This window comes from Branchiostoma belcheri, unplaced genomic scaffold (assembly GCF_001625305.1).
Source record: "Branchiostoma belcheri isolate BF01 breed outbred unplaced genomic scaffold, Haploidv18h27 scaffold102, whole genome shotgun sequence".
NCBI lineage: Eukaryota > Metazoa > Chordata > Leptocardii > Amphioxiformes > Branchiostomatidae > Branchiostoma > Branchiostoma belcheri.
In genome coordinates this window covers 332054-356286 of record NW_017802403.1, presented here as the reverse complement: position 1 = coordinate 356286, position 24233 = coordinate 332054, and the positions used below count along the sequence as shown (strand labels likewise).

At 40.4% G+C, this 24233-nt stretch overlaps 2 protein-coding genes across 2 annotated transcripts in view; both read left to right on the top strand.

Annotated features, from left to right (window-relative positions):
• LOC109474479 (zonadhesin-like) overlaps positions 1-7505 on the top strand; it is a gene marked incomplete at its 3' end in the record, with an annotated part of 9845 nt that extends 2340 nt beyond the window's left edge. The window contains exons 2-9 of the mRNA XM_019774772.1: positions 3232-3467; positions 3818-3967; positions 4683-4831; positions 5266-5534; positions 5698-5894; positions 6187-6343; positions 6922-7157; positions 7497-7505. Coding sequence (XP_019630331.1) covers positions 3232-3467; positions 3818-3967; positions 4683-4831; positions 5266-5534; positions 5698-5894; positions 6187-6343; positions 6922-7157; positions 7497-7505 — 1403 coding nt within the window. The remainder of the gene's footprint in view (positions 1-3231; positions 3468-3817; positions 3968-4682; positions 4832-5265; positions 5535-5697; positions 5895-6186; positions 6344-6921; positions 7158-7496) is intronic.
• Positions 7506-7507: 2 nt separating this feature from the next.
• LOC109474758 (zonadhesin-like) lies at positions 7508-23643 on the top strand. The gene is made up of 17 exons (XM_019775122.1): positions 7508-7645; positions 8364-8512; positions 8941-9209; positions 12978-13174; positions 13463-13529; positions 14123-14155; positions 14944-15182; positions 16354-16491; positions 17066-17226; positions 18123-18394; positions 18730-18929; positions 19365-19434; positions 19620-19741; positions 20822-20977; positions 21505-21570; positions 22142-22328; positions 23436-23643. The coding sequence occupies exons 2-17, from the start codon at positions 8445-8447 to the stop codon at positions 23477-23479; spliced, it is 2289 nt and encodes a 762-aa protein (XP_019630681.1). The 5' UTR covers positions 7508-7645; positions 8364-8444; the 3' UTR covers positions 23480-23643.
• The last annotated feature ends 590 nt before the right edge of the window (positions 23644-24233 follow it).

Sequence of the window (24233 nt, the reverse complement as noted above, 5' to 3'; positions counted from 1 at the left end):
TCTCGGGTTAGTCATGGGAGGGTTGGGTGGGAATGTGACCGTACAGAGAAGGTTGAGCCACGAATGACCCTTACGAGGGTTAGGGAGGAAGGGTCAGAGGGTAAAGGGGCGGAATAATTAGTATCAGGGTAGGGGTCACGTGATTGTCTGTTCAGCCGACGGGAAACGAGATTTCTCTTCTTCGCAAGCTCCGAAGAGAACTATGTTTCCCGTCTATTTCACAGACAAACACACACAATTAGGGTAGTGAGCTCACCGTCACGATGCAAAAGGATAGCATCTCTGTGTATACCTTTGTACACAGAGAGACAAGATGACCGGGAGGGAAAGAATGATGATGAGGTGGGAGAACCGGCTGGGCTAATCTAAATATGATAAATGTAAAGTACTGGAGTAACGGAACTGGTTCGATAATAAAAAGACAGCTCTTCGGAACAAGGGAGTCATACGTGTAAGGAAACAACATGTAGGATTAACACGCAGAAGTAAGTTAATGTTCAGAGTCACGGAAGTACAACTGATGACGACTTCAGGTGGTAACGACTCCTGGCGATGACGACTGGCGGTAACGACTGAGTTCGAAGTGTTCGAGAGGTCATGTCCGTTCTGTGCGCTTGCACAAGACGAGCTACAAATCTGCCTTAGTCACAAGTTCAAGTATACAAGGTGATTCAGTCCTGACTGGAGCGATGAACCGCACAGCATCAGTCCCAGGTCCACACGTATGGCTGCCACTGCAGGTTACGCTTCGCTGAACCAAGGTCACGATGAAACATACAGTACTACGAAGCAGTCCGGTCATGCTGGTTCGTACATTAAACTCGGCGGGGAAAAGTCCAGCGTCCCGCATGCAGTGATCCACGCTGGGGTCCCTTAGTCCTACCTCGACAAGGTGTCAACGCGTCTACACAAGGAACGTCCGATAGAACTTCACGTACGTCCGCGCGGCGGAAGGAACTTCGTGGTGGAACTTACGTTCACCCGCACGGGGGGTTGAACTTCGATGGGCCTTACGTTCACCCGCACGGGGGGTTGAACTTCGATGGGACTTACGTTCACCCGCACGGGGGTGGAACTTCCCATGTATCAACAACGTGTCCACAGGGGGGATATGCATGCACATAGCCATGTGACGAGGAGCACACGGGGCACACGGGGATCACATCTCAAAGGCACACGGGGAGCACATCGCAATTCAACGTCACACACATAACGTTACTAGTAACCTGTCAGGACATGGGGTAGGGGGGTAAAGGCAAAATGGGGGAGGAAGGATGGGGTGGGGGGATAGAACAAGGAGGGGTAGGGACTGAGGGGGAGGATGTTCCCAGGAACATGCTATGCCAGACTGGAATCTGCGAATAAGGAAGCAATCAGGTCGTCAAAACAGCTTCAGACCGGTGGTGGTAGATCATAAGAGAGAGCTGTAATGTGTAAACAGCTGTTGGTAAAGGCGGCAATATCGAACAACTGTCTTGTGGGCGACCGGAAGGACATCACGTCACTATGTACTATTCGCAAAAGGGGGAAGCATTAGTTCCTCCCGTGTGCAGCAGACTAGTCGTAAAAGGGGGAAACATAATTAATACGTGACGTAATTCGGCACAACTGCGTCTACGAAATTGAAAAAACGATGAGATCAATGCGTTCAATGCAAAAAACAAGAGAGTGTACAAACACAAGAACGACTCGCTACTACTACATGTACTAGCATATGAGTATGAAGGGGGCGGGTGTGAGTCATGTGCACATGTCAAGATCTAGGGTGGGAGTTGGCTAGTAGGGGGAAACGGGGTCGGGGGTCGGTCGGGGGTGGATGGGACGGAAAAACAAGGCGAGGTGAGGACATGAGAGGTAGGGTCCGAGGTAAGGATCATATACAACGTGGGCGCACCAGACATGTAGTGAGAAACCAATCGAACAGTCAGGACAGCCCATCAGACAACAAATGCTGGAAGAGTGAGTGTAGAAAACTGTGAATCACGTGGGAGTAGGGCAGTTAGCACATTAATAACTGACCTAGCCAACCAGTCTATCAAAACAAAAACAAAACAAACAAAACGAGGAGGTTGTAACCGATCAAGGATGGGTACTATATACGGGAAGAAAGTCAGGAAGTTTGTTGGTTAATCAAGAGGTAATAGCCTGGAATCCTGAAGGCAGAGCGGAGGAACGGAGCGGAGACACAGCGTTCACGGATGGATTCCAGGCTAGAGGGTTTGGGGTGGAAGGGGATATTACGTTCATAACATCGCAACGTTCCCACGGGTGGGTGGTCTGGAAGAGAAAAGGCTAGGCGGTCAACTGTAACAGACAGGAAGAGGGAATAGCCTGGCTGTCATTAACGCAGCGGGAGGTAAGGAAGTGCGCTGTCCTCGAGTGACACCTCGTGGTGGGAACGTCTCTGTTGAAGGAAGAATGTGTAAATAGCCTGAGCGCAAACTAGGAAATGCAAGGAATTTAGAAGCGTTACTAGAGTAGTACACATGCAGGACCACACGCAAAGAGATCTATGAACGCCCATGATGCAGTAACCTCCTGTGGTAAAAAAATAAGCAGCAGTATTGTAAAACCGGTTATGATAGTACATTAAACGAGAAGACAACAAAGGCCAACAAAATACAGACAACGGGGGGAACATGGAAAGGAGTGGGGAAAACCTGCTACAGAATTTCCATCGTCAGGCGGGCGGGGGTAGCCAGTGGGGTCCGAGCTCGAGGTGGTCCGTTCTGCCGAGCCGATGGGGACTTGGCGGTAGTTCTGGTGTAGAGGTCAAGATCCATGGCGGAATAATCAACTTACGTGGAACGCGAACGTCTACACAAAGAAACAGTCAGAGAGACGGGAATCCACACGAGCAGAAGTACAGGGTGAAGTTATCCAGTAACCAGCGGAAGAAGCCGAGGGGAAATTGTAACTACACACGCTTGGGACAAATGTGATCGGGAGCCAAACTAATGTGACCGTACAGAGAAAGGTTGAGCCACGAATGACCCTTCGAGGGTTAGGGAGGAAGGGTCAGAGGGTAAAGGGGCGGAATAATTAGTATCAGGGTAGGGGTCACGTGATTGTCTGTTCAGCCGACGGGAAACGAGATTATTCCTGCCGTATCCGAGTCCAAACCTATGTAGAATGCAATTTCAATTTTCTGCTCTTAAAGTGTACTGCAATCTTTGATTTCATCTTTGTGCCTAGCACACTGACAATTTCATCCCGTTGGTTTTCTAACAGAGAAAGAAATCTGCTATGCATGGGGAGACCCACACACCTGTACCCCTGACGGAAGGGTATATCACTTCCAGGGTCCGTGCAGATACACGTTCGCCAAGGATTGCCTAAATGGCGATTTTAATGTAGAAGTTCAACAAGTACCATCACACTGGAGGCCAACCGTTTCACTTGTGCGAGAAGTGTACGTCATGGCATACGGATACACAATAACTATTAAACAAGGCAGAGTTGTGACGGTGAGCATCTGTTTGTTTGTTTGTTTGTCTGTTTGTTTGTTTGTTTGTTTTGTTTGACAGCGCAAGCGAATGTTCTACGTAATATTTGTTTGTAAAATGGATGTTGTTTCTAACCGGGTGAATTTCAGGGTTGGAGAAATCGTTTAGCTGTAGACATATGTCAGGTTCACAGTAGACAATTTCAAAATTTACAGTATCCACGCCGAAACTGTATGACAAAAGCATCTCTTGTAATGTTTGAGATTTTGCAACCTAGAACGCTCCAAGATTTTGAATCTACACATCCGTTAGCTATGCTTTACTACCGCCTCTGTCTTTAAATAACAAACTGTTCGTTTTCCTCAAACAAGGTGGACCCCCCACCGCCTCCCTCGCCTGCCACGCTCCCCTTCAGCCTAGCAGGTGGCAATATCGTGGTCAGGCTGAGCGGCAGGTTTGTCCGAATAGAGTTGACAGCATTGTGCGTGGTGATTTTCTACGATGGAAGTCACCACATTAAGGTGAGCACATTATACATAGCTTCATTCTGACTTGTTATGAAGAGACTATAATGATTTTATTTTCATTTTGGCATGTTTCATGATGGCAGATTATAATTACTGGTAATAGGTCCTTTTATATAATGTAGGTACTTACGGAAGATGCGTAATACTGTCGTAACACCACATTACGGATAGCTTTGTTCTGTCTCGTTTTCAAAATGGTTTGTGGAATTCCTTATTGATACGGTAATTACGATGGATGATGGCTGTAACTAATATTTTTATGCGCGATTCTTTTTTGACCCGACAAAGCATGCAGTGACTTTTGTGTGGTATTCTACAACTAAAGATCTAAAAAAAGTTAAATACATGTAACGTCATCCTACGTACAGACTATTATGTATGTATACAACAAATTACGTACAGAATATATTTCAGTGGTAACAATAAATGTTGAACTATTCTCTAACATGTAGTCTCTAAGATTGAAGCATTCAATTCTTCAATATATTTCCCTATTTTATCACTGTATTGGTTATCTCCCCTGAGAATGTTATTATATTTATCTAAAGGATCTAACGTGTTGAAATCAGTTGCACAAGCGGAAAAAACTGAATAGCAATAGGCGCTTATCATAGTAGAGTGTACATTTCATTCTAAAAATCGTTATGGCCCTTATGTAATAAATTAGGTATTCAAGAGGAATCCTTATGTTCTTCTAACACCTCTATAGGCGGAGATTCCAAGTAACTATAAGAGCAACCTGTGTGGACTGTGCGGTAACTACAACGGTATAGCGAGCGATGACTATTTGATGCCGGATGGGACACTCGCCTTGAACTGGAACGATTTCGGGAATAGCTGGGAGGTCACCAGCGAATCGTATGTTACGTTTTGTAAATACTGGCTATATTAAAATAACTTATATCTAAACATGTCTATTTACAAAAATCAAAAGTAAAAGAAATAATTAAATTGTTAACTGCCTGTCTTTCTTAAGTTTAAAGGTGACCATCTGACTGATGAACCCATGTTTCAAGGACCATTTGACCTGACGAGTTTGTGTGATGTGCTTATATATCTAGATACTATAATCAAACCGGTCGTCTGCTGTTTGCCATGCATATGTAGATTCTTTTTATACTGCCAAGTCTGCGACTTCGACGTATGTGCAGCAGGAGGAGAGATTGTGCCCTGACCCATTAAAAAATCAATTTCTGTATAGATCTGTTAACAAATCAATGACGAAAAGATAGAAGCAAGTATATATATAGTAATGAAAAATCCAGCTGATGTTTCTCTCCTGTCTTCCTCAGTTGTCAGGGTGACCGTCCGACCGGTGAACCCCCGACACAAGGACCGTGTGACCCGGTGTTTTCGGACCAGTGTAATGTGCTTACAGATACAAACGGCCCGTTTGCTGAATGCCATGGTTTCGTAGATCCTGGGACATACTTGGAAACCTGCGTCTTCGACATTTGTGAAACGGAAGGAGCTATCTTTTGTGAGAACCTGGAGACGTATTATGACGCTTGTCTGGCTGCAGGCGGGACTCCCTTTGATTGGCGGACGCCAACCAATTGTCGTAAGTTCGGTTCTTAGACCCAACTTATTATGTGTTTCAGAGGATCTAACATATTTCTTTAGAAGAGACAACATGGACAACCTCCATTTTTGTAGACCATATCCTCATGTAGATGTAGCTGTAGTTCTGGTTTGCCAACAACTGTAGCGATTTTTTTCGACAGCTATGGATTGCCCAGCAAACAGCGCATACTCTCCATGCACAACCGCCTGTCCTGCGAGCTGTCCAGACCCCAACCCCACCTGTACTGAGGCTTGTGTAGAAGGCTGCGTGTGCAATGATGGTTTCATACTAAGTGGACTGGAATGCGTCCCCCTTGCCGACTGTGGTTGCATAGACGAAAATGGGTTCTATCATGCAGTAAGTTTTAAGCCGAAAGACTAAATGATGTCGGCCGACATTAACAACATAATCAAGTTCTCTTTGTCAAAATGTGATTAGGTTTTTATGATGAAATAGGCAAATAGTGTGTAACAAATCGTTATTTAAAAGTAATATGGACAAACTCTGTGTGTCAAAATGCCAAAATGTGTGTGTTTTCTTCATTTAAATAAAGAGTGTTGGACTTGTCACACTGTCAACCAACCCATTTTGTGATTCATTAGGTAAAGTGGTGCCTTTGTTTTAACAATTTTCGTTTCTTTATTTCTAGCTCGGAGCACAATGGGGAACACCAGACGGAAGACGATGCGAATGCACTGTGGGAGGGAACATCGAATGTGAGCAAGTGTCCTGTGATGAAGCTGCAGGTTACAGCTGGACCCTCGTGGATGGAGTATGGGGCTGCAACTGCGTTGACTCCTGCTGTGGTTAGATATAGTTACTATCTTTTCTTTGTTAATTGGACTCGCTGTCTTTTTTATTTCTTCTGATTTTTTAATATAGATGGAATAAAAAAATCAACGACCCCAAAAACGTTAATGCGAGAATGCAAGGAGCTACATGTAATATCATATTCAAGTGCAATGTAAACCTGCGAAAAAAATTATATAGCATTTTTGGGTATTCAATACAAAGACTCTGCTATGTTATAAAAGAAAATAACAACATGACCAGGCATAATGTCGTTCCGAGCCCTCGTCTTTACAACGATTTACATCCTAAGCAGCAAAGTCGGCTAGAGATTAAGTTGTCTCAATTCTTCTAGACACATGCAGACGCGCAGTACAATACCACAGTTGTTTGAAATATTTACAAATTGTGTTTTTTAATGGGGAATAGAGCAAACGCTTTATCAACTTGACTTTACAAAACTATGGTATTCGTGCCGTATCCGAGTCCAAACCTATGTAGAATGCAATTTTCTGCTCTTAAAGTGCACTGCAATCTTTGATTTCATCTTTGTGCCTAGCACACTGACAATTTCATCCCGTTGGTTTTCTAACAGAGAAAGAAATCTGCTATGCATGGGGAGACCCACACACCTGTACCCCTGACGGAAGGGTATATCACTTCCAGGGTCCGTGCAGATACACGTTCGCCAAGGATTGCCTAAATGGCGATTTTAATGTAGAAGTTCAACAAGTACCATCACACTGGAGGCCAACCGTTTCACTTGTGCGAGAAGTGTACGTCATGGCATACGGATACACAATAACTATTAAACAAGGCAGAGTTGTGACGGTGAGCATCTGTTTGTTTGTCTGTTTGTTTGTTTGTTTTGTTTGACAGCGCAAGCGAATGTTCTACGTAATATTTGTTTGTAAAATGGATGTTGTTTCTAACCGGGTGAATTTCAGGGTTGGAGAAATCGTTTAGCTGTAGACATATGTCAGGTTCACAGTAGACAATTTCAAAATTTACAGTATCCACGCCGAAACTGTATGACAAAAGCATCTCTTGTAATGTTTGAGATTTTGTCAACCTAGAACGCTCCAAGATTTTGAATCTACACATCCGTTAGCTATGCTTTACTACCGCCTCTGTCTTTAAATAACAAACTGTTCGTTTTCCTCAAACAAGGTGGACCCCCACCGCCTCCCTCGCCTGCCACGCTTCCCTTCAGCCTAGCAGGTGGCAATATCGTGGTCAGGCTGAGCGGCAGGTTTGTCCGAGTAGAGTTGACAGCATTGTGCGTGGTGATTTTCTACGATGGAAGTCACCACATTAAGGTGAGCACATTATACATAGCTTCATTCTGACGTGTTATGAAGAGACTGTTTTGATTTTTTTTCTTTATTTTGGCATATTTCATGATGGCAGATTATAATTACAGGTCATAGGTCCTTTTATATAATGTACGTACTTACGGAAGATGCGTAATACTGTCGTAACACCGCATTACTAATAGCTTTGTTCTGTCTTGTTTTCAAAACGGTTTGTGGAATTCCTTATTGATACGGTAATTTCGGTGGATGATGGCTGTAACTAATTATTTTTATACGTGATTTCTTTTTGACCCGACAAAGCATACAGTGACTTTTGTATGGTATTCTACAACTAAAGATCTAAAAAAAGTTAAATACATGTTACGTCATCCTACGTACAGACTATTATGTATGTATAAAACAAATTACGCACAGAATATATTTCAGTGGTAACAATAAATGTTTGAACTATTCTCTAACATGTAGTCTCTAAGATTGAAGCATTCAATTCTTCAATATATTTCCCTCTTTTAACACTGTATTGGTTATCTCCCCTGAGAATGTTATTGAATTTATCTAAAGGATCTTACATGTTTAAATCAGCACAAGCGGAAAAAAAACTGAACAGCAAAAGGCGCTTATCATAGTAGAGTGTACATTTCATCCTAAAAAACGTTAAGGCCCTTGTGTACCAAATTAGGTATTCAAGGGGAATCCTTATGTTCTTATAACACCTCTATAGGCGGAGATTCCAAGTAACTATAAGAGCAACCTGTGTGGACTGTGCGGTAACTACAACGGTATAGCGAGCGATGACTATTTGATGCCGGATGGGACACTCGCCTTAAACTGGAACGATTTCGGGAACAGCTGGGAGGTCACCAGCGAATCGTATGTTATGTTTTCTGAATACTGTCTATATTAAAATAACTTATATCTAAACATGTCTATTGACAAAAATCAAAAGTAAAAGAAATAATTAAATTGTTAACTGCCTGTCTTTCTTAAGTTTAAAGGTGACCATCTGACTAATGAACCCATGTTTCAAGAACCATTTGACCTGACGAGTTTGTGTGATGTGCTTATAGATACTATGACCAAACCGGCAGTCTGCTGTTTGCCATGCATATGTAGATCCTTTTTATACTGCCAAGTCTGCGACTTCGACGTATGTGCAGCAGGAGGAGAGATTGTGCCCTGACCCATTTAAAAATCAATTTCTGTATAGATCTGTTAACAAATCAATGACGAAAAGATAGAAGCTAGGATATATATAGTAATGAAAAATCCAGCTGATGTTTCTCTCCTGTCTTCCTCAGTTGTCAGGGTGACCGTCCGACCGGTGAACCCCCGACACAAGGACCGTGTGACCCGGTGTTTTCGGACCAGTGTAATGTGCTTACAGATACAAACGGCCCGTTTGCTGAATGCCATGGTTTCGTAGATCCTGGGACATACTTGGAAACCTGCGTCTTCGACATTTGTGAAACGGAAGGAGCTATCTTTTGTGAGAACCTGGAGACGTATTATGACGCTTGTCTGGCTGCAGGCGGGACTCCCTTTGATTGGCGGACGCCAACCAATTGTCGTAAGTTCGGTTCTTAGACCCAACTTATTATGTGTTTCAGAGGATCTTACATACTTCTTTAGAAGAGACCACATGGACAACCTCCATTTTTGTAGACTATATCCTCATGTGAATGTAGCTGTAGTTCTGGTTTGCCAACAACTGTAGCGATTTTTTTCGACAGCTATGGATTGCCCAGCAAACAGCGCATACTCTCCATGCACAACCGCCTGTCCTGCGAGCTGTCCAGACCCCAACCCCACCTGTACTGAGGCTTGTGTAGAAGGCTGCGTGTGCAATGATGGTTTCATACTAAGTGGACTGGAATGCGTCCCCCTTGCCGACTGTGGTTGCATAGACGAAAATGGGTTCTATCATGCAGTAAGTTTTAAGCCGAAAGACTAAATGATGTCGGCCGACATTAACAACATAATCAAGTTCTCTTTGTCAAATGTGATTAGGTTTTTATGATGAAATAGGCAAATAGTGTGTAACAAATCGTTATTTAAAAGTAATATGGACAAACTCTGTGTGTCAAAATGCCAAAATGTGTGTGTTTTCTTCATTTAAATAAAGAGTGTTGGACTTGTCACACTGTCAACCAACCCATTTTGTGATTCATTAGGTAAAGTGGTGCCTTTGTTTTAACAATTTTCGTTTCTTTATTTCTAGCTCGGAGCACAATGGGGAACACCAGACGGAAGACGATGCGAATGCACTGTGGGAGGGAACATCGAATGTGAGCAAGTGTCCTGTGATGAAGCTGCAGGTTACAGCTGGACCCTCGTGGATGGAGTATGGGGCTGCAACTGCGTTGACTCCTGCTGTGGTGAGATATGGTTACTATTTTTTTACTATTTTTGGTTAATTGGACCCCTGCCTTTTTTAAATTTCTTCTCATCTTTTAATGGATAGAATAAAAAACGACCCCATGCAGAAATGTTACTGTGAGAATGCAAGGAGTTACATGGAATATCATATTCAAGTGCAATGTAGACCTGGGAAAAAAGTATATAGCATTTTTAGGTATTCAATACAAAGACTGTCTTTTTGTTTTAGCCTCTGAAATAAAAGAAGATAACAACATGACCTGGCATAATGTCCTTCTGAGCCCTTGTCTTTGCAACGATTTACATCCTAAGGAGCAAAGTCGACTAGAATTTGAGTTTATTCAATTCTTCTTGGCTTCACAACTGAAGGCTAATACAGTAAATGTTATTGTATTCTTTTCATATCTCTGGAATGTTTTACTTTACATTTTGTTTTGTTCTTTTGCGCCCAACTCAGATTATAGGCATGATTTCATCTTTGTGCCTAGCACACTGACGATTTCATCCCGTTGGTTTCCTAACAGAGAGAGAAATCTGCTATGCATGGGGAGACCCCACACACCTGTACCCCTGACGGAAGGGTATATCACTTCCAGGGTCCGTGTAGATACACGTTCGCCAAGGATTGCCTAAATGGCGATTTTAATGTAGAAGTTCAACAAGTACCATCACACTGGAGGCCAACCGTTTCACTTGTGCGAGAAGTGTACGTCATGGCATACGGATACACAATAACTATTAAACAAGGCAGAGTTGTGACGGTGAGCATCTTCGTTAATTGTTGTTGTTTTTTTGTTTGACAGCGGAAGTGAATGTTTTACTTGCTATTTGTTTGTTAAAAGGATGTTGTTTCTTTCAGGTTGAATTTAAGGGTTGGAGGAATAGTTAAGCTGTAGGCATATTTTAGGTTCATAGTAGACAATTTCCACGTTTACAGTACCCATGCCGAAACTGTATGACAAAAGCATCTCTTGTAATGTTTGATATTTTGCAACCTAGAACGCTCGAAGATTTTGAATCAACGCATCCTTTATTTATGCTTTACTACCGCCTCTGTCTTTAAATAACAAACTGTTCGTTTTCCTCAAACAAGGTTGACCCCCCACCGCCTCCCTCGCCTGCCACGCTTCCCTTCAGCCTAGCAGATGGCAATATCGTGGTCAGGCTGAGCGGCAGGTTTGTCCGAGTAGAGTTGACAGCATTGTGCGTGGTAATTCTCTACGATGGAAGTCACCACATTAAGGTGAGCACATTATACATAGCTTCATTCTGACTGGTTAAGAATATTTTTTTTCATTTTGACATGTTTCATAATGTCAGATTATAATTACTGGTAATAGGTTCTTGTATATAATGTAGGTACCTTACGGAGGATGCGTAATACTGTTGTAACGTCATGTTACAGATAGCTTTGTTCTGTCTTGTTTTCAAAATGGTTTGTGGAATTCCTTATTGATACGGTAATTACGATGGATGACGGCTGTAACTAATTTTTTAAACATGATTCTTTTTTGACCCAACAAAAGCATACAGTGACTTTTCTATGGTTTTCTACAACTAAAGATATAAGAAAGCTAAATATGTGTAGCGTCATCCTATGTACAGAATATTATGTATGTATACAACAAATTACATACAGAATGTGTTTAAGTGGTAACAATAAATGTTGAACAATTCTCTAACATGTAGTCTCTAAGATTGAAACATTCTTCAATGTATTTCCCTATTTGAACACTGTATTGGTTATGTCCCCTGAGAATGTTATTTAATTGATCTAAACGTTCTAATGTATTGAAATCAGCTGCACAAGCGGAAAAAACTGAACAGCAATATGCGCTTATCCTAGTAGAGTGTAAATTTCATTCTAAAAAACGTTAAGGTCCTCATGTACCAAATTAGGTATTCAAGGGGAGTCATGATGTTCTTATAACACCTCTATAGGCGGAGATTCCAAGTAACTATAAGAGCAACCTGTGTGGACTGTGCGGTAACTACAACGGTATAGCGAGCGACGACTATTTGATGCCGGATGGGACACTCGCCTTGAACTGGAACGATTTCGGGAACAGCTGGGAGGTCACCAGCGAATCGTATGCTACGTTTTGTAAATACTGGCTATATTAAAATAACTTATATCTAAACATGCCTATTGACAAAAATCAAAAGTAAAAGAAATAATTAAATTGTTAACTGCCTGTCTTTCTTAAGTTTAAAGGTGACCATCTGACTGATGAACCCATGTTTCAAGGACCATTTGACCTGACGAGTTTGTGTGATGTGCTTATAGATACTATGACCAAACCGGCCGTCTGATGTTTGCCATGCATATGTAGATCCTTTTTATACTGCCAAGTCTGCGACTTCGACGTATGTGCAGCAGGAGGAGAGATTGTGCCCTGACCCATTAAAAAATCAATTTCTGTATAGATCTGTAAACAAATCAATGACGAAAAGATAGAAGCAAGGATATATATATATAGTAATGAAAAATCCAGCTGATGTTTTTCTCCTGTCTTCCTCAGTTGTCAGGGTGACCGTCCGACCGGTGAACCCCCGACACAAGGACCGTGTGACCCGGTGTTTTCGGACCAGTGTAATGTGCTTACAGATACAAACGGCCCGTTTGCTGAATGCCATGGTTTCGTAGATCCTGGGACATACTGGGAAACCTGCGTCTTCGACATTTGTGAAACGGAAGGAGCTATCTTTTGTGAGAACCTGGAGACGTATTATGACGCTTGTCTGGCTGCTGGCGGGACTCCCTTTGATTGGCGGACGCCTACCAACTGTCGTAAGTTTGGTTCTTAGACCCAACTTATTATGTGTTTCAGAGGATCTTACATATTTCTTGAGAAGAGACCACATGGACAACCTCCATTTTTGTAGACTATACCCTCATGTGGATGTATCTGTAGTTCTGGTTTGGCAACAACTGTAGCGAATGTTTTCTTTTCGACAGCCTTGGATTGCCCAGCAAACAGCGCATACTCTCCTTGCGCAACCGCCTGTCCTGCGAGCTGCGCAGACCCCAACCCCACCTGTACTGAGGCTTGTGTAGAAGGCTGCGTGTGCAATGATGGTTTCATACTAAGTGGACTGGAATGCGTCCCCCTTGCCGACTGTGGTTGCATAGACGAAAATGGGTTCTATCATGCAGTAAGTGTCACGCCGACACCCTGAATATGCCAACCTATATTCTAAATATAAAAAAAGTGTATATGCTTATTTTGATGTATGAATCAAATCTTAGATAAGTGTTTCCACCGTGTCATCCTAAAAAAAACTAAATTTACGGTGATAAAAAAGTTGGTATATACTTGATTTTTTTTTCAAAAAGACGATGACGCTGTCACGATTTTGTTCTTGGACATGTTGTCTGGAAAGAATGAAAGTTCTTACTGAACATCCCATACTGTTTTTTATTACATTTTTATGCTGCTTTAGCTTGGAGAGGAATGGAGAGATGATGGCATGAAATGTACATGCACCGCAGATGGAATCGTCTGTGAACGTAAGAGAACTCATTACTAGTGGGAAAGACTATCACACTAAAGCACGACCTAACAGAGAAATTTCAACGAATGCTTAAATTATATTCCATACTTTTCTATTTTGCTCTTCCCACGAAGAATATAATTTACAAATGTCTAACAATATGGTATTTATTATGACTTCGTGATTCTGTCAATACCCCGATTCTCCCAATATCCTCTTTCAGTCTTAATCTTACGAATAACCCAAAAGGCACATAGGCGATAACATTATGTAACCTCTGTAAGCAAAAGAATGGTGAATGCATGAGTGGAATCGGATGTAAACGTAATAGTCTTCCTTAAAAGTCCAAGGATGCCAAAAAGTGATTTTATTTCTCTAACATTAAACTGAAGAGGTGTAATTATGGATAGATGCGTGATTGCCTGCATATGTTTATATTTTTATAGAGTTTTTTTGCATCGTTTGACATATTGAAGTTGTGATTAGATTATTTGTAGCCGTGCTTAGTGATAAATGTGTCATAAACATAACCAAAAACAGGACCTATAGTTTGAAGATTTCAACTATGGCCAGACTAACTTATCTCCTTAATATCCTCCATTTCCATAGCGTTGACCAGGACTGGTTGGTGCGATACGCCAGGTAGGTATCTACACTTGATTTGTAACCTTCATACTGCAAGAAAGCCCATCTTCCAGCACATCTTAAAGTATTCGTTAAGCTGGGGTCATATTTGAAACGGGGCCTGCTCGGCATGTTCTCGGAGTAGAGGCCGGCAGACGTCATGAAGCCGAGCCGAGCGTGCGCCATTTTCCGACAAAATCTATAATTTTGGGGTCCTGGAGACCTTGCATTACACTCATCTGGAATTTGGTATGGGTATGCTTTATATATTTACCAATAACAGTTCATAATATTTTTTTGAGTACTCTCCCTTTATCTTGTATAATTTGGGACTTCATTTTGAAATTAAATTGTTCAAGAGGGTGGAACAAAATACTGAACAAACATAATTGCTAGTGCAAATAGCTCAAGAAATACTTTCATTCGGCTTTCTTTCGGCACATGAATGCACACAGAATGCACATCTGTAATGCGTCTGTTGGTATAAAACGAAATGTCTACCTGTTGTATTGATATGGTTATCAAAATATCTTATATTCCATGATGTCTTGGGCTAATCTACATTAACATTGGCCATGCCTGAAGGTATATAAAAGTCTCTCAAACTTTGTGGAACTGTTTTTCTCAATCCAAAGCAACACACATTTCTCGATGTTATCAGAAAAAAATGTTACCAGGCTGAGCACTGCAGTTTTAAATGCCGGTTGCACTACATTTATTTGCAATGACCTTTATTGAACCTATAGCTAGCACACCAAGTATGCAGTTCTTTGAATAACAATTTCAATGTCATGTATGTTTGACAGGGAGAGGAATTTGCACAGCATGCGGAGATCCACACTATACTATGTTTGACGGGGGGCGTCACCACTACCAAGGCCGGTGCAGACACATCTTAGCCAAGGACTGCGGAGACAGCAACGACTTTACAGTGGAAGTACAACAAGTACCCGTACCTCGTAGGCCAGTTGTGTCTGTCGTGCGCGAGGTGTTCGTATTGGCACACGGGTACGAAGTCGGAATTCACCAGAGAAGGGTCGTGACGGTGAGGGGCATTTCCTTTTTTTTGCTGACTCAAAATAAGGTTATGATCTCGTTGCCAGCTCTATAGTACCTGACATCAGCATGAAAGTTCATCTGAGTTGGTAAATTACATTATGAAAAACTTAAACTTTTCTCCAACTCAAAATTTGACTCACCAGAAATTTTCGACTGAATCACTCAGTCTTCCTCAGCTATCTGACCCAAATGCTGTGGACACGTGATTTTTCCCACGTGTGACGTCAGCAAAGGGTCAAAGGTTGTCTGAAGTCGATATTTCTGGTGAGTCAAATCTATAGTACCTGTTTATACGTAACAAATGTACACAAAATACTTTTTTTATGCTGAACCCCTTTTATAGATAAGTGTATTGTTATCAGTGGAGATTTTTAAAAAAGATATCGTTAATTTCTATAAAGTGTTGTTTTCGAATATTTGCTTCCCGTGCTACATTGATCATGAGAGGAGGTGAACTGAACTGGTTTATCAAAATGCATTACATTAAACACTGGTACTGAATTGAAGAGTACTATTGTACATTCTAAAAAAAACATTAGGCTCAATATATATATCTTTTTGGTCACATAGTATTAAAGAGTTTAACACAATATGGCAAGGTCGTATTACTGTGCTAACCCCCTCCTCTCATTCCGGGTGGGTAGGTTTAGCAGGGCTTTAGCAAACCTAAGGCCACGCCGTCTTAATTTAATGGACGACATCCTCTAAAGACCCCAAAACTAGTGCGCGCGGGCGAATAAAAAATAAATAAAAATGCTACTAAACCGCTGGCATTATGAATTTGTGGCAGTACATAGCGACGTATACTACAAGCCGCCACATGCTGGCTTTTTGCGGAATTTATGAATCGGCCCTGTACGTATGTAATTCGCCTTCGACAGCCTGGGTGCCATCCTCCATAGTTACCACTGGCTCCGTAATGTCGCTAACTACCATGGACTACCCAGGCCTAGAACCAGGCCAGAGCCTCGGAGGACGTGATTTTTTTTTTGAGAACAGGCGAAAATCAATGCGCGCGCGGATGACATCCATAATATTAAGTCTGTGTGGCCTAAGGCAGTTTTCTTGTATACGGGGGGGGGGTATTATATGAATTGCATTATGAATATTATATTGAAATACAAGATTTTACATCGTCCTCTGAAATAACCTTTTAGGTGAACGGAGCGCCGCGCACTGTTTCCTTCTCACTGGCAGGTGGCCGGATCCGGGTCTCGTTCTATGGTAGGATGGTTCACGTGCAGCTGGTAGAGTTCTGTGTGGATATTTACTACGACGGAAGTCACTGTGTTGAGGTAAGCACGTTACTAACAATGGTGATTTCTAAGTTTAGTGTTTATAACTGTAGGTTTTGTGTCATTTGTGGTCCAGCTGTCATTTGAGAACGTTCCCTCAATCATGCTTTGGATTCAAATTGTCTATTTTAGGTATCTGTCAAAAGCCCCTGTCACACATTCACAACCTTCCCCACCACGTTAGGCTGACGTTATGTAGCTATATTTAGGCCTCACCTCGTACCTTTCTATTCAACAGATTTGAGTTGAATATGTGTCAAATTTGACACCGAACAAGCCCCGGATGATGCTGACTTGCTCTCGAATGGTTTGCTGGTGTTCTGCTGGCTTGCAGCCGAATACCATCCAACTATAGTCAAACCTCCCGAGAGACGACCAGTTCCTGAAAGTTTTAAACATTTTAAAAAACAGCCGACTTTCCGCTGGCCTACTCCTTACCATGGGACGTTTGGCTAGTCTTCGGAAGGCAAAATTCGTGAATATGTTACAGGGGCTATAGACTCAGTACTAGTAGACTATCTATTCAAGGTATCTATCCAATTGGAAGATAATGTGTTTTGACATGTTGCCACAGGTGAAGGTTACACCTTACTACTGGGATAGGATGTGCGGACTGTGTGGTAACTACAACGGCAACAAGGGCGATGACTACATGATGTCAGATCTGGTGACCATCGCTTCAAACTGGAAAGACTTCGGGTTTAGCTGGTTGGTCGAGGACGAAGACGAAAAGAGGTATTATGATAGTAATAGAAAGGATTTAATTTGATACTAACGACTTACTAAAGTTGAAACGTAGAAGCTTCTTCTGCTACCGAAAAGGATAGAAAGACACTTTCTTTTAGAACTGCAACTGCGAATTTCTACCACTGCGAACCTCAATATGTTTATGATGTTGCAGATATAGAAGTTATATAGTATAAAATCAACAGCTTTATCGGTTCAGTTTTATTGAATCTTTATTTTGTTTCCCTTTATTTTTCCTCCAACCTTGCAAGACGTTCGTTTGTCAAAAGAAGTCAATAGATGCTATCATTGATATTGCTGCATGGCGAGGTTTTATGTCAGCGCATACCTTAATTTTTTTTAGGATTTGGTTCAGAGTCAAGTTGACTGTCAAGTGGATCTATTAAAAGGGGTGTATAACTTGAGTGCAGTCACACGTTGTCCTTGCCCTTGTATTTTTCTTATAATGAAAAAAAGTAAAGGGCGGTCACGTAATCTAAAGGTTAAACGGTAAAACAGTAAAAGAGTAAATGATGTTTTTGTATATGTCTGTCATTAGCATTACATGTATAAATCGAGAACAATGTAATGTAAACTCAAGTGACAACTTATTCTGCTACGGCACACACAAAACAATAATAATTAGCTGTATATTGAGTAAAGTGCGGTCCCTCTCCTGTTGTTGTAATTGACGAAATGTCAATGAGTAAGAAAATGTGGTGCTTGACTTCTATATCTTTTTGACAGACATGTACCTCAGTCAAGTACAGCTAGAAGCAACTGGTGCATTCAATATAACATTATGTTTGTGTAATGATGAATTTTAACAGTCAACAAAATGTATTTAGATGAACCGCTGAGTAAAAGATGTAATCTATATGTTATCTGACATCCCCCTCCCTTAGTTGTGGAGGAGGAAAGAGCCCCGGACCGTGTCCAGAGGGATTGATGACACTTGTGTCGAATGATGGCAATTGCGGGATAATTACGGACCCTTCAGGCCCGTTTGCTGCCTGTCATGCTGCTGTGCCTCCTGCGGATTTCTTTGATGATTGCACCTTCGACATGTGTGCATATGGCGGCGACATCGTAGGGCTCTGTGATACCCTGGAGCAATATGCCCTTGTCTGTGAAGGCAACGGCGTGCACGTTACTTGGCGGACTTCGACCCTTTGTCGTTAGTTCGATTATTATTATTATTATTATCATCGTTATTATTATTATTATCATCGTTATTATTATTAATATTAGTAGTAGTAGTAGTAGTAGTAGTAGTAGTAGTAGTATTAAATCAAGTAGTAGTAGTAGTAGTAGTAGTAGTAGTAATAGTAGTAGTAGTAGTATTAAATCAAATTCCTTATCATAATTTTATTCAATTTAAAACTATTTTGATTGATCAAGTAAACTTCTAAAAATACAATATCCTACTTCAGTAGTACTACTAGTCTGATAGGCATAGAATAAAACTATTTTCCATAGCTAGAATCAACCTAATTTTCTATTTTCTTACAGCCTTGCCGTGTCCACCAAACAGTCATTACAACCCCTGCGCAAGTCCCTGTCCTCCGACCTGCCAGGATCCGAACCCCATCTGTATAGAAGTCTGTGTAGAATGCTGTGAGTGCGATGAAGGCTACATCATGAGCGGGCTGCACTGTGTCCTACCAGAAGACTGTGGCTGCATCGACCCGGTGACCGGTCGTTATTACGAGGTCAGGCAGTATTATCAAAATAATATAATAATCATAATAATGGTTTATTCGTCACGTATTCATTTGTACAGAATGGCAGGTGCCATGTAATTGGGACCTGAATTGCTTTGACAATTACATATTTACAATTGATTGATTAATAAAAAGTTACCACGCATTAAAATCACTATGCGTCAGTATTATTAATATAAAATACGTTATTAACAGATTATTCATTTAAAATATTAGATATGCACACAGGTACAGGCTGGGTTAACAGTGTCTTTGAACAATAAAATAAATACGTGTCAATCTCAGTGCCCATTCAATAGTCGCACGATATGCGGTATTGCACTGTAGTAGTCATATCCTTGTCTGTAACGATTGTCTTCAATGTAAGTCATCATTGTTTATATGCTTTTCCGTTGATTGTGCTGTACTTCTTGCCACCTATAGCTCGGAGAAACCTGGATAGAGGACGGCGAACGTTGTGTCTGCAAAGAAGATAACACCATCGAATGCAAAGGTATCGCAATTATGGTCCTGTAATTAGTATATTGTAATACGTTTTATGATTCATGTTCAAACTAGACATTTGTATCTGATTATAAATTTTTATGTGATAGGAATTCATGTCGGCATCTTATATGGAATGGTTGCTTAAAGTTAGCTTGTTTTATGTATTTTTATATATTTTTTTTTACATTTCAGAATGCGTATTTGACATCGTCTTCCTACTCGACCGTTCTTCGAGCATTGGACCTTATGGGATGTTCAACGCCAAAAAATTTATCACTTCTATAATCGAGTGTTTGAAGGACCTGGATGTTGACGTAATTATCACCCAAAGCTTGTAGAGCGCCTTTCCAACCTAGTTTCATTTTTACAGTGGTCGTTGCTTGTACTAAAAAGGCTTCAACCAATTGTTCAAACAATTTGAACTCTGTAATTAGTTTGTGCATTGTGTTCCTTACGTTTATATAGACATGTTAATTTCATCTGTGTCCTTTGTGTTCTTTTAGTATGCTACGTGTTATAAGTATGTTTTATCAATCCTGTGAGACTAGACAGGTTTGGCTCAACGGTATCGAAATAAGGACTACTAGTAAGATTGATTCTAATCTTCAGTATTAAATGGGTTATATTAGCTATGTTTTGTAGACGTTAGAGCTTGTAAAAATTCTATGATGATTCGGCATCAAAACCTAACTAGCACTGCACGAAAACTTAGATTTACCAATGGCAGTAAATACAAGTAAAGTCGGGTATGTTTACTTTAATTAATAGTTTTTTTAATAAACTCTACTGGAGTTTACAATGGTAGTAATTCTAAATCAAGTACGGTAATTCCGGACTTAACAAGAGTTGTCAATGAAATTACCGGACGTGACTTTTATTTACTACCATTGTAAAGTCTAGAAGTGTTTATTAAAAAAGTAAACATACCTGTACAAGTTATATACAAGTAAACATCACCTGAGTTTACTGTATTTGGTAAACCCTTTTCGTGCTGTGTAGTGTTGAAGGTTTGTTATCACCTTGGCATACAAGGTTTACATGACTAACAATATTTATCATTTAGAATGAACTCTGTCATAGAACAAAATTCCCATTTGTCGGTTGGACTTTGTAGGTTGGACAAATAACTTAAAATGACTTAAAATACTTATCATTTATAATCAGATGTGTCACAGAACAATATGTATTTGCCTTCGACGAGAAGGCTATAAAATCGTTTTGGCACTGTTTGGCAGATCATGCAAAATAACCCTTGAAGGAATAATCCGAGGTTCACGATTTTTTGCAGGCAGGTTGTCTTTGGGGTGGCCATTATCAAGTCCAAAAATGGGCTTCGTGGGGGGGTTCCTACGTGACTGCAGTTGTACCCTTTGTGTTTGTGATTGTGTTTCTAGGTTGGGTACATTTGTTTTGAGTGCATAACGAAGTGGCTGGTAAAACAGGGCCTCTACGACGTAAACGATCCTGCCATCATTCAACAAATCAAGGATGCTGAGTACACTGGGGGTGAGGGTCGAACCGGTCATGCTCTTCAACATTTGATACAGACGGTAAGGGCAGTGTTCTCCCTATTTTCTTGGTAGGAACCAGTAAATTATTATCTTTTAATATTCTAACGTTTATCACTAGCTCGCGAGACATGGCGATGGCACACTCAAGTTTTTTTTCAACTTTTTTATGCCGTCTCCAACGCAGATTTAAGATCACACATTTTTTCATCATGATTTAAAAAATACATTCTCTTGCCTTTCTTACCAGAAAACCGGTCCTTTCTGAGCAAAAGTTGTACAAAAAATATTTGGAAATTAAGTGAAAAAAATTAATCGTGTACAAAGTACAAGCTGATTATTAATAACTAATTCCTTCCCTGTACATTATCTATGATATAGGCCCGTCCGTGTCCTGTTGACAGTATATGACAGTTTTCTACATTTCAAAAACCGATGATACAGAATTAAGTGTCAAATTTGTATTACACATCTCTCCTGATATAGGGGCTATTTGAAATGCATTGGGTTTTCTCCCCAGAGCCATATACCTGGCAATACTCGATACTAATTGACCGTTTCTTTTTCAGGCCGAGTACCGAAAGAACGTCTCTAGTGTGGCAGTTGTACTGTCCGATGGTGATGTGCATGATCAGGTTAGCTTATATTCTTGCTAGTCATGTAATGATATAATTATTTAGCGTGCACGTATTAGGTAATATTTCAATGTTCTTTATTCTAATTCCACAAAGCCAGTGTTTCACCTTACAGGAATGGGGATGGTTGTACAAATATGTTGAGAAATGGAGGCAGACTATAGCCACACGAAGTTTTCACAATTTAAATATTGCAATTTCTGGTTAAATGAATGTCTTTATAATGCCCTCTTCAAACAATTTTCTTATAAACTTTTATTATTTGGCTTTTAAGAATCAATCCTTTACTATGAAATATGATAATAAAGTTTATTTCAATTTCTGTCCGAAGGCTAATTGCAAATAACAAAAGGATATTGAAAAAGAACACAAAATCACTACATAATGTACTATTAAAAGGCAATTACCTGAACTATGTAAAAAAAAAACTATGCCTGAAGGGTTTGACTGATGTTTTGTAAAATGAATTGAGGTAGTGTACGTGTAAATTACCATGTATATAGAAACATGCAATTCAGCATATCGCTGCTATATGTTTTGGTGAATATACCTTTCATTCATTCAACACTAGGGCAACACGCATGAAATCAACTCTGATGCAGCAAGGGCAGAGGGAATTGAATTGTACTCTGTACCAGTTGGAAGGGAAGCCCTGTTCAACTTCGGTGTACTTCAGTACATCGCCGGTGCCCCAGACCGAGTGTTCGACCAATTCAGCACTTGTGATCTTGCCATCAAGATAATGCAGGATGTGTGTGGTACGTATGGGGTTATATACGCCAAAAAGCAGTTACTCAAGCAATTGGATATGATTTTGGAACGTCAGATGTTTCAGCTAGTATCCACTAGCTTTCGTCAATGACTGGATACCAGAGGAGAAATGCAGGTTTAGAAGCACAAGCTATTCATTGATATGCAAATAAAATGAAGATAATTTTTGGATGTCCAAAACGGAACAAACGTCAGACAATTCAAGACAAGATTATGCTAAGTCAGAAAGCTCCTGGATACTAGCTGAAACGTCTGACGTTCCAAAATCATATCCAGTTGCTTGAGTAACTGCTTTTTGACGTATCTTATTACCTGGATGTCTAACCTTCATCGACGTATGGGGTTATATAGCTTGAACAAAGTAGAGGATTGTGGTAGATTGTAGTTCATATATATGAAGGGTATAATAATTGTTTTTCGTCTTGTAATTACCTTTTTTATTGTAAAAGTGGCTGCGAGACTATAAGTTGTGGCAAAGTTGAGTTCGCAGTCACTTAGTCTGTGCCTTTTTATCTGTACTTTTTTTCTGAATAAAGACTATTTTTCTGAATAGATAAAAGGATAGAAATAATCATTTAATGTAATTATAATACAAGAATGTTTTCAAACTATCACGCCTTGGCTACTATTGCAAAATTCAATTTTCTTATGCGGTTTGATAACAATGTATAAGAGGCAAGACCTTAAAGATGCCAAACTTCTGGATTAGAGTAGTTTTATAGCTTTTTTTCTCATTTCTTACTTCTCATCTTCACCAAATTACACTGCACGAAAAGTTGGATTTACCAAAGGTAGTAAACTCGGGTAATGTTACTGTGTTTAAACATCTACATCATATACAATAGTAGTAAATAAAAGTCACGTCCAGTAATTTCATTGACAACTCTTGTCAAGTCCGGAATTGCCGTACTTGACTTTTATTCACTACCATTGTAAAGTCCAGTAGTGTTCATTAAAAAAAACAAAGTAAACATTACCCGACCTTGCTGGTATTTACTGCCATTGGTAAATCTAAGTTTTCGTGGACTAAATTAGCTTGTTGTTTGAAAAACCCATGATTATTCATTTCAGTAATGAACTACATTTCTTTACAGTTATTGAAGAGGAGCTGGCATCACCCGATGAATACTTACCGTGAAACGGACATTCTGACCTGGAAGTCTGAAAGAGAGAACGATTCCAAAACCATAACCGCGAATATTTGGCAGCATTCAATTTTCAATTATTTCAACTGGGAAGACAGACAGACGACTTAGACTTGACTTTCGTAATATCAAAACAGTGAAAACGACTTCATAATGCCAGTGGAATCATTCCTCATGTTCAGAGTACTATAATTGGAGTTATTTCTTTAAAGCTTTATTGCAAGATTCACTCTTATCCACTTTTCTATCCTCTGGTATGCTTCCTGAGCACTGCTTCGGCTTCTAGTTGGCCCAAATGATTGCTTTCTTCAGTATCCTTTAGCACAGCTTCATCTCTGCTAATCTAAAAAAAAGACTGCGATAAAAATGCTATTTATCTTCTTGATGCAAGTCTCAGTTGTAAGGTGGTAGAACGATACACACCTAGTGAATCTTCATTGTGTCTTGCCCGTCTTTAGCAAAATGAATTAGTCTGTATTACAACGCACATGCACTGGAACAGTTTTTCTTTTAGCAAGGTGTGTAGGAATTTGCAACTTCTGTCTGTTGCAAAAATACAGAATATGGCAAGCTTCACAGCATGGAAACGTCCCTTATACATAGTCAACAATGTCAGTATAAAACGTACGTATTGAAACGGTGGTAAAATCTTGAGGGATGTGATCCAGCCTATGCAAAAAAAAAACATACATGTATTAAGAAAAAACATATCTGAAAAAAGGCTGGTTCCAAACTGTTGAACATATA

Bases quoted from the DNA above. Each gene is read 5' to 3' on its own strand.
- LOC109474758 (XM_019775122.1), top strand. From the start codon at position 8,445: ATGCCGGATGGGACACTCGCCTTAAACTGGAACGATTTCGGGAACAGC. The intron at 8,513-8,940 runs GTATGTTATGTT...TGTCTTCCTCAG, and splicing joins TGGGAGGTCACCAGCGAATC to TTGTCAGGGTGACCGTCCGA. The intron at 21,571-22,141 runs GTTAGCTTATAT...ATTCAACACTAG, and splicing joins ATGGTGATGTGCATGATCAG to GGCAACACGCATGAAATCAA.